Source organism: Bubalus kerabau, chromosome 13 (genome assembly GCF_029407905.1).
Source record: "Bubalus kerabau isolate K-KA32 ecotype Philippines breed swamp buffalo chromosome 13, PCC_UOA_SB_1v2, whole genome shotgun sequence".
NCBI lineage: Eukaryota > Metazoa > Chordata > Mammalia > Artiodactyla > Bovidae > Bubalus > Bubalus kerabau.
In genome coordinates, this window is record NC_073636.1 from 69,944,583 (window position 1) to 69,955,264 (window position 10,682).

General features: G+C 58.4%; 1 protein-coding gene across 1 annotated transcript; it reads right to left on the reverse strand.

Annotated features, from left to right (window-relative positions):
• Positions 1-2,208: 2,208 nt before the first annotated feature.
• MAFB (MAF bZIP transcription factor B) lies at positions 2,209-5,618 on the reverse strand. The gene has a single exon (XM_055545042.1). It carries the CDS (start codon positions 5,199-5,201, stop codon positions 4,230-4,232), a length of 972 nt encoding a protein of 323 aa, XP_055401017.1. The 5' UTR covers positions 5,202-5,618; the 3' UTR covers positions 2,209-4,229.
• Positions 5,619-10,682: the final 5,064 nt, after the last annotated feature.

Here is a 10,682-nt window from a genome sequence, read left to right on the forward strand (position 1 = left end):
CTGGCGTGGAGGACTGCCGGCGTGGGGAGGATTTTTTTTTTTTTCCTTCCCGGGCCTCGGAGGGTCGCGAGGAGCCCGCAGGCGGCGGGGAGTGGTGGGAACCGCAAGGAGCCTCCGGTCCGCAAAGCGCCGCGGGGAGGGACGAGCCGAAGGACGTCGGGAACCGGTCGCTTTCCCCGAGCATCTGGGCGCCGGGTCTGCGTCGAGGCGGCGGGCCGGGACTTGCCTGCTGGACGAGCCCGCCCTGGAGGCTCCCGAGGTCCCGCGCTCCTCCCGCACGCTGCCCGCTCTGCCCGGCTTTCGCCTGCGTGCGCCCGGGCCGGTAGGTGCTCCAATGATGCGTGGCGCAGGGAGTTACAATGTCTGCGACGGCATCAGTGTGGATGCGAGATGGGGTGTCTGTGTATCTGTGCGTCAGTGCGTCACTAGGACTGTGTCGTGGGACTGTCAGCTTCTCAGAGACGCACTTGGCCACTCTACACCGGCCTGAGCCACCGCGTTGTTCTGGAGGCACTGTGGTGACATCGGTCGCTGGGTTGTGTCTGTGTCTGTGCTCTGGGGAAAGAAAACCGGTGCTTTGGAGTTTGCAACCCTCCCCAGCCTCCAAGGCTTTTCTGGCAGAGTCCAGGTGACTCTAGAGGTGGAGGGTGCCAGTTTGCTTGGGACCATTCCAAAGAGAGTCAAGTCTCCACCCCCACGGAGTCCTGAGGATCCCCCCTGGTCCCACAGGGACGCCTTTCCTGGTTTCTTCCAGAACTCCACCTGCCAGACCTAAAGGGACAAGTGGGTACGCTTGTCCAAGTGGGGCACACTCTTACTCTGTGTATGTGCACTTGTGCACACAGTTACCCAACTAATCATAGCCCCTTGCTCCTTCTGCTGAGCGCACGCGGGCAGTCACCCCACTGCCAGACTTCCATTCTCCCCTCAGCCAAAGCCTTCCCTGCCATGTACCTCTTTAGGTTGGTGAATGAACTGGGCCTTGGAATTTAACCCGAGCTAGGATCTTCGACTTCTCTCCTACTAAACAACACCACAGCACTGCTAAATGTAAATTACTGCTGGTATTTGCATCCTTACTGTAGGGATTTTTGCCCTTCTTATACCCTGGCCACCAATCCCAGGTCTCCAGGGACTGGGCCAAAATCTATTCCCTGGTAGTTTCACCCTCCCCTTTCCTCTCCTTGGCTCTTTCCAGCTCTAGTCCGTGGCTGGGGTTCTACTTTCTGGGATTCCTGTGTCTCCCCATTCAAGTACTAAAGCTCCACCTTAGGACCCGAGACTAGAAGGCTGAGTCTTCCGAATTGCAGATGCTGTGTCTAAGGAGATCAGAAATCCCTTGGAACCTGCTGTTGCCGAAGCAGCAAGAGAATTCTTCTGGAGGTGGTGGGAGGGCGGTGGTTCCTACCCAGAATTATAGATGGGGTTCTAAGATGGCTGAGAGGGGCTCGGGACAGCCTAGGCAGGTGACCTTGCCTTCTCTAAGAGTCTGGGTAAGGACAGGTTCTGGGACCACCTCCCAGTCAAGGACTTAGGGTCAGAGTTGCTGGCCTAGAATGATGCCCCAACCCCCTCCAACCCCTGGTTTAGGGAGTCATTGAAATCCTGTTTCGATCCTTCTGGGGGCTGACCACTCCAGGCCCAAGTGGCAGCAAACAGGTTTGCAGGGACAGGCTTCCTGTCTGAAGGGTCTTCCACCCCAAGACCTCATACTAGATTCCACTTGCTTCCACAGGCCTTGCGCGGAGAAGGGGCTGGGCCTCCACTCAGAGCAGGCATTCTAGAGCAATTCTGGTTGCCCCCAGCTGATGCACCAGGCTGGACACGGCAGGGCCGGCGAGCCTGATTGCCAGAAATACCCTGTTTCCCCATCAGGGTGACAACTCCCAGCTTCCTGGTTTTGGCCAACCTCAGAACCAGCAGGCTAGCAGGCCAATCCTGGTGCCCAAGCCTGACAGCTCCGCCAAAGTGGCATGTGCCCCCTCTCTGCTCACGAACACCGGCTCCTGACCGGTGTCTATACCTAGGGTGAGAAGCAGAAAACACATTTAAGGCTCAGGTACACACACACTCACACACTCAACAGAGAGGTCTGCCCAGACTTGGGCTGTTTCTCCACTGGCCAAGGAAGGGGTGAGAGTGCCCCTCAAATTGGATCAACTCTTGAAGAGGCAAGAGAAGAAAAGTCAGGCGAACGCAGAATCCTCTAAATAAACACCATTTCCATGGTTTTAATAAGCAAAATAGGAAACCATTTTAATAACCAAAAAACAGAAACCAGTCTGAATAAAACTACAATAGACTAGGTTTTAATATTTTCATATCATAAGCAGGGTTTGAAATTGATCCCTTATTGTACATGAAATAAAAACAATTTCTGTTGTGGCAAATTTGATTTCAACACAGTTGAATCTGTAAAAACCGAAGCTCGTTTCCAATGCAGGACAAATATCCACAATATTTAAAACTGCAAGCACCATGCGGTTCATACAATCTTGTTATTACTGTTAATTTATCAACTAATACAAACTCAAAAATGCATCCGGCCAGCAGCGCCAGCAATTTCAAATGAGAACTAAAAAATACGCTTTCATTTTGGTATTTTTGTCAGTGCAACTTAAATCCTCTTACTGACCTGCAGGGGAGAAAAAAAGTAATAGTAAAGAAAAACACCCAGATCTTCCCTATAACTACTATACAACTGAAGGGGTGGGGGAGGGGGTAACACCACCAATAACTCGCCCGCCATCTCCAAAGCAGGGAAAGAAAACACACGTAACATATAGATCTAAAGAACGCACTTGAAAGTTGCAAAATGTCTTGCCAATGTTGGGGTTTCTGGTACTTTCTGAGTGTGGCAGTAGGTTCAACATAAGTTGGGCTGTCCGGGCTGGTGAAGCCGATAGCCCTAGGAGCTCTTTGGCCCCAGCAATGAGTGCCGGCCTGGAGGGTTTCGTGGGGACCCTGGGAGTGATTCTGGTTGCACTAAAAAGCAAACAAGACCTGCTTTCCTTCCTTTTCTTGTTAGGGGTGTCAATTGAGCCCTAAGACCAGCTGACAGGAGGGCACTCCTGTGCCTCCCGAGTGTAAAACTCTGCACACACTGGTACTCAGTAACTGCCCTGCCCTGGCACTCAGGAACTGGGACCCCAGTCCTCTTTCTCCCATCAAAAACAAAATTGAAAACAAACTCGGAGAAAGAGAGGACCAAAGGGGGTGGGGGAGGGGGAGAAAACATGCAACTTCCAAGGGTGCCCCAAGACAAAGTTGTTTTCTGAAGCAAATACCCAGAACTTTTTTTTTACTTACAAAAGAAAAAAAAATGCCATAATAAACCCAAACAAAGACACTCCACTTGCTGCCACGTCCTCTAAGCGGTTTGGCGGGGCGGGTATTTACAAGCCGACAGCCGATAGACTGCAACCGGACAAGCGGCCGCCCGCCGGAGTTTCCGAACTGCGATCCTTCTCACCCAAAGAAAACAAGGGGGTTATGATCCATGATCAACAACATGCTAAAGTTAAACAAGAAAAATGGTACAAAATAGAAATTATTACCATACATGTCCAGCATGCAGGATTAATATTTTTAATGCAGATTTTCGTATTTTTTTTCTATATAATCGAGCAGGCAATAAAATTGATGAGATTTGCGCGCAGAACGTCCTAACTGAGGCCCGCGTCTCGGGGCTGAAAGCCAGTGTTCTCCGGACCCTGAACAGAGAGGTCCGCCTCTGTCCTTCCTTCGCTCAGCCTCGCCTCGCGCCTGCCGGAACGGGCCGCCAGGGTCCCTTCTCCTTTCCTCTCCTCGCTGCTCTGTTGCTGGGCTGGATTACGCTCCGGACTGCGAGGCAGCTGCCCCGGCTTAACGCGCAAAAGTTCAGGAAGCCAGGAGTCTCCAGACGGCCTTGGCGACTCCTCGCGACTATGCCTTGCCGCCCTCCAGCCTGGAGAAAAGTTGCTCTGGGACTTCCCACCCCCTTGCCTCTCTCTGGCTCTGATCGAGTCTAGGAGGCGGCGCTGGCGCGCGCCGCGCTCGATTTGGCCAAGGTCCCCTGCCTGCCCGCGCGCCCTCCCGTCGCCCGCGTCCCGCGCGCCCTTCCTCCCTCCAGTCGAACAGGTCAAGGCTAGGGCCGTGGCAGGGACAGGGTCCGGGGGAGTCCGGGGCTAGGGATACGGGACGGGGGAGTCCGGGCCAGGGCAAGGGCGGGGGCCGGGAGCGGCCACGACTCACAGAAAGAACTCGGGAGAGGAGGGGCTGTCGCTGGTGGAGCCCGCCTCCCTGAAGCCGGAGTTGGCGAGTTTCTCGCACTTGACCTTGTAGGCGTCTCTTTCGCGGGCCAGCCGGGACACCTCCTGCTTAAGCTGCTCCACCTGCTGAATGAGCTGCGTCTTCTCATTCTCCAGGTGGTGTTTCTGCTGGACGCGTTTATACCTGCACGACTGGGCGTAGCCCCGGTTCTTCAGGGTCCGCCGCTTCTGCTTCAGGCGGATCACCTCGTCCTTGGTGAAGCCCCGCAGGTGGCGGTTCAGCTCGCGCACGGACATGGACACGAGCTGGTCGTCGGAGAAGCGGTCCTCCACGCTGCCGCTACCACCAGCCGCCGTCGCCGCGGCCGCCGCGTGCGGGCCAGGCCCAGGGTGGCTAGTGGGCAGCTGCTGCGCGGGACTGGCCGCGCTGGACGGCGGCGGCGACGCTTGGTGGTGGTGGTGATGGTGCGGGTGCGCGTGCGGGCCCAGCTCTTCGTGAGCCACTCCGGGGCCGGGGTACGCGTGGTGCGGATGTGGGTGGTGGTGGTGATGGTGATGGTGCGCGCCGCGGAAGCCGTCGAAGCTCTGCAACGGCTGGGGCACTGGGTGCGAGCCTATGAGCGCCTCCACCGCGTCCTCGGGCGTCAGGTTGAGCGCCTCGGGGTTCATCTGCTGGTAGTTGCTCGCCATCCAGTACAGGTCCTCAAGGTGAGTCTTCTGTTCGGTGGGGCTGAAGCTGGGCGACGAGGGCACCGAGCTGCACGGCGTGCTGAGCGGTGTGGACGACACCGAGCCGGCTGGCTGCAGGCGCGTGCAGGGCCGGCCCGGGCGCTCCGCGCGCCCCAGCGGCTCCTTCTTTACATCGAACTTGAGCAGGTCGAAGTCGTTGACGTACTCCATGGCCAGCGGGCTGGTGGGCAGCTCGGGCCCCATGCTCAGCTCCGCGGCCATCGCTGACGCGAGGCGCAGCCGCCGCCGCCGCCCGGGAAACTTTGCTGCCGGCCGGGACGCGCCGAGCCGGGAGCTGGGGCGAAGAGCGGCGAGCCCGGGAGGCGAGGAGCCGAGGGCGCAGCGGGCCGGGGCCGCCGGCCAAGCCTTTGTCTGGGGACGCGGCGGCGCGCCGGAGAATCCCGAGCCTGCCTGCGCCGCCCCAGAGCTCGGGGCTGTGGCCGCGCCGGGGCCGGGCAGGGCCGGGAGTGAGTGGAGAAGCGAGCGGGGCGCGCGGCCGGGCGGAGGGGAGGCGCCGGGCAAGCGCCCGCGGCTCGCTCTCTAGCTCTCTTGCTCTTGGGCTCTCTGGATCGCAGCCGCTCGCAGCCCGGCGGTGCAGCTGTGCGGGATCCGGCGCCGCTGCTGCCTTTTATCGCCTCCCTGATGTCACCGGGGCGCGGGGGCCCGGGCAGCCCGGCGCCTTGGCCAATGGCTGCACGGGCCCCGCGGCCGGGCGGCGCAGGGCGGGGCGCGCCTGACAGCTCCTCCGCCCCCCGAGTCAGCTGACTGGCAGCGCGAGCAGTCGGAGAGCCGCCGAGGCCTGGCGGAGGGCTGAAGCCGAGAGGGACCGCCGGCCCGGGCCCAGCCCCCACCCCACCCTCTCGGTGTCCCGGCCCCCGCCCGCTCGCCTTCGGTGCGCGCCCCCTCCCTGCCCCAGGCCGGGCCGCTGCCTCCACCCCTTCCTTCGCGCGCTCTCCTCCCTCTTTACCCTTGGTTCCCTCAACCCGTGTCCCCCAAGCCCCAGAAGCTCAGAATGAGCGCCAGGACAACACCTCTCGAGTCCATTGTTCCCAAGCGTCCCCTGCTCGGTGGGAGATGCTCCGTGTGCCGAGCGGCCGCGTGTGTGCAGTGCGTGGCTGTGTTTCTGCAGGTCTGCGCATATTTGTGTGTTGGGGTGGCGGGGTTGGGACTCCAAGAGTTGTGTTCAAATCCAACTCAGTCTCAGGGGACCCTCCTCGAGGCCAAGCGGGAGCCGTCCCCCTCCTGGCTGGTGCGGTGGCCGAATCCTGAGATCGGCCTCGGTTCCCCGCACACCCCACCCACAAATGCACGAGATGAAGGGAGCCGGGGAAGAACTGGTCCAAAGGTTCCGAAGCCCTTTCCCCAGCCAAACGCGGAGAATCCACTGAGTTCTCCATGCTGGGCACTGAGGCCAGTGCAGGACGGTGCTCCGGGTGGCTCCCGGCTGCTGGGAAACCGGCCCTGTTTTTGTTTGAACGTTTTGTAACGATTAAGCAGATCCCGGCGTCAGCCGGAGAAGGAGAGGCTCAAACAGGCATAAAGTGCGACTCCAAGTGGCCACTGTGCGCAAAGACGCGCCGAATCGCGGGGCCCGCAGCGGGAAGGCTCGACTGACCACTCGGACCCAGCTGGGTCTTCCCAACCGGCCCAACCCAAGGCGGCCCGGAACGTAATCTGTGTGTGCGCCGGAGCCCAAGACAGTTTCTTCTAGAGCCACACACAGGTCCTCAGTTCGGTCCTCGGACTCAGCCCCGAGTTCCGCACTGATCTCCCCCCATGAAACTCGCGCTCCGGCTCCGGGGGTCAGGGGTCGGAGGAGCAGGGAGGGATGCCTGGAGGCGGCTCCTTGCACGGGAAGGTTCTAGGCCGAATTAGACGGATGGCCGAAAGCGGAAACGCCACTGCGAGGGGCCCCAGGGTTGTCCGATGAGAAACCAACCCCGAGCGCAGACGGAGACCCCTGAGCGCACCGCACTGAAGCATCTATACAGTACCTGGGCGCACCTTCTGTATCGGGTACAGGGTGGCCCGAAATATGAGCTCTGGAGACCCCGTCCCGGTCGCAGAAGCCGGATAAATCGCGAATTCGCTGTAACCGGAGACACGACCCGCCTCCGGCGTCGCCTTCTGCTCTTCGGCTTTGCGCGAGCGCAGCAAAAGGCAGGAGAAACGCGCACTGGGTGAGTGTGTCCCTGCCGCCGCCTATGCAGGATCCCCGTTCCCCCCACCCCACCCCGCCGCAAGACCGACGCCAGGATCGGGTGTGCACGCTCATGCGGCGACGGCCAGATGTGGTTTTTTAAGTGTGAGAAGGTAAAATATTTGCCTCCAGTCAATTTTGAAAACTGTTCTCTTGAGCCCCCGGTAAGACTGGAGTGAGGTGTGACCCTGGGCCGCCTATTTTTAATAAAATTAATATATTTGAACTAAGACTGGGACTGAAAGGTTTGGATCAGCAGCTGTAATGCTGGAAGAGCCGGTCTTCAGTCCTCTACGCGAAGCTTGCTCTCCGCAGAAACGATTAGGCTGTTTCCCAGGAGAGTCCGGGCCAAGCCGCCGCCCCGCCCCTGCTCGAAGGTGGGCGCTCCGGACACGCACCCTGCGGGTCCCTGCCTCGTTCTCCTGCAGCCAGAGCGCACTCAGATCGCGACTCCGCAGGGGGACTGTTCGAGGCTACACTGGGTCGGCCTTCTCGGATCTATGCAGACTATGGCTCAGGCTCCTGGCGGCCAGAGCCGGACACACGCAGTGGACTCTCCCGGTGCCACTGATCCTATCCGTCAGCTCCCTCCTTCGCGCGCGCACTCTGGCCTTCTGCGAGAGCACTGAGGCTGCCCGGCCGGTCTGGGCCCTCCTGGTGGACCCTCGGGTCTGTCTGACCCTTACTGTCGAGGACCCAACCTGAGTATCAGGAGTGTGCCACGTCGAGGCCCGAGGATTCCTTCCCCCGCAGCCCTCTGGGTTCTAGCCTCCTGCTCGCTTACAGTCATCCCGCCGCGCTCTCCACGAGTCTAGAATTCGGGCTTGGTCCAGGCGGTAGCGTTCTTCTTTGTCCCTGAGCCTCTGTCTCCCGTTTCGGTCCCTCCCTTCCCCTGGGCTCTGGCTTAGCTGTCTCTGTACAGTTTAAGATCCACCTTCCCCAATACCCAGTCCCTCCTCTATCCACCCTGCACCCAACCACCTCCACCAAAAACTTGGAAACTGGATAAAAGTGAAGCAGACCGTCGTGTTACTCCGGAGTGAAAGCCAATGCAGAGCAACCGACCTCACGGGGCAGCCCGGCCTCCCCACCCTGGCTCCTGCTGCACTCTGTCGCGGGGTCGCGGTGCCCCAAATCACAGTGGCGTCTTTCCCCTGCCAGCCAACGCGGGTGCCCCTCCTCCGAACCCGGCGCGCGGGAGGTGGGGGGTGGGGTTGTAGGGATCAGCGCGCGGGGATCCTCATCAAGGCGTACCTGGAGGCTACACCCCATCTCTGAAAGATGAGTGGGATAGGGAGTGGGGGAAAGAAAGGAATAAAATAGAAGGGCTGGTGGGACTAGTGGAGAGTCCAGAGGAGACGTGAAGGGAAGGAGGCCAGGAGACACAGAAGCAGTGCGCCCGCCGAGCCCAAGCCTCTTTTGAAGGAAAGCCAAGCAGGACTGGTGGCGGCCAGAGACCTCTTCTGAACAGTTTGCTGTCTCTAACCCCGCAAACTCTAATTTTGAAGTTTTCACCCCCTTCTCCCTACCCACCCCAGGTGGGGTCAGGAGCGATGCGTTCTGAGCGCACCACCTTGGGATTCTTCAGGTTACAGATGGTGATCAAGGAGGCTGTGCGCGTCCGAGCCACAGCGGAGCCTCCGGGCATCGGAGTGGGGATGGGCGAAAAAGTTATTCCTTAAGGGAACTGCATGTCCACCGCCTTCTGCCGGGTCCCAGGTTCTCGGCGCGGCTCCCTCCGCCCCTCCCCAACCCACCCGCTAACCCAAGAGTGGCCCGCGCGCTCTCCAGTGCGCCTCCAACCCAGCGCGGCACTCCCCGAAGCCGCGTTCAGCCCCAACGTGCACCGTACACTGGTTTCCAGAGGGCTGCAGGTGTTTGGTGTGGGAGTGGGCGTCTCTGTGCGTGCCTGGGTGCAGTGGGAGGCGGTGCGGGAGGGGTGTGTGTGTGTGTGTGTGTGTGTGTATTGGGTAGGGAAGCCCGGCACAGGGAATGCTTGAATCACGGAATCGGCAACTCCGCGCCTCGATGCCAAGTAGGTTGCAAGATTGTACTATCCCGGTCGCCAATCGGAAGCCAGTGTTCCCAAGGTGCGTTGTGCCCGGGAGGTACCTGAGTCAGGGGACCACCCCCCGCCCAGGCCTCTGCCTTCTGCGTTTGCATCTCCCAGATATCGGATCACCTGTCTCTTCCAAGGAGCCCTGAAATCTCCCCTACATTTTTCGTTTTTCGAGGCCCGTTGGGAAGAGGAGATTCCTTCGCTCGCACTCCCTCTGAGTTTCCCCAGGTCTTTGGCTTCCAAGAAGAGGTAGCAGATAATTCTCCCTTCCTCTTCCTCTTTCCCAAAGGCAGCTGTCATTTCCACTGTTCCCTGCTGCACACAGTGGCCATTGAATTCCAACCCAATGCTTCCGAAAAGGCATTCTTGGGTTTCTGGGTCTTGGTGGCCTTATGCATCCAAAGGACTTGGTGGATTCCAATAAGAAGCCAGAGTTACCCCAACTCTGCAGAGCCTTTTCCTAGCTTCCTTCCCTAGGGACAGGAACTCCCCCACTCACCCACGACCCAGATCATGCTGGGAATGGAAATTTATCATTTAAACTGTTTTACCTGCTTCTTTTTACTTCATTTTAATGTGAATTCTAGAAGATTTTAAATTACATCTGTGGCTTATATTCTCTTCTTGTTGGACAGCACTGTGTTAGACAACCACTGGGCAATATGGCTTCCAGTGTTCAGTGATGTCTGACTCTTTGCAGGTCCTTGGACTGTAGCCCACCAGGCTCCTCTGTCCATAGGATTTTTCAGGCAAGAATATTGGAGTGGGTTGCTATTTTCTCCTCCAGGGGATCTTCCCAACCTAGGGATCAAACCCACGTCCCCTGTGTCTCCTGCATTGCAGGTAGATTTTTTTACCCACTGAGCCATCAGGGAAGCCCCGCTAGCTTCCAATATAGATGGGATATTTAATAATAATATCCACACCCATCTGTACAGAGATTCTGAAAGCCTTTATCCTTCACTTTTTCCTTCAGTCCTCACATCTCTATAAGGTAGGGACTATGATTATCCTTGTTTTACAGAGATAGGTAGGTAAATACAGATGTATGGCAGGGTCCAAAGAGTTTTATCAACTTCAGTCCCCACAACTGCCCTTGGAGATGGGGAGGATTATCACCACTCTACACAAGGAAGGAGGCTCAGAGAGGTAAGTGATTTCTTTAGCAACACAGTGGTGACCAGCTGGAGCTTCAGGCTCTGAGTCCAGTACCCCGAACACTATGAAGCCCGTGGTCTTGACCTCGACTGGGTGGCAACCCGGGGACCCAGTGTCAGCAGAGTTCTTCAGCTTCTCTCTGGGTCAGGATTTCCAGCTTTCCAGAGACCTGGTGGTTCCTTTCAGGCCACGGCTGAGCCTCTAGACCTTGCCAAGTCTCTGCAGAGAGCTCAGTTATCCAGACAGTGATGAACATGTCCGTCCTCTGGCCAATGGCAAACATCCT

Bases quoted from the DNA above. Each gene is read 5' to 3' on its own strand.
- MAFB (XM_055545042.1), bottom strand. From the start codon at position 5,201: ATGGCCGCGGAGCTGAGCATGGGGCCCGAGCTGCCCACCAGCCCGCTG.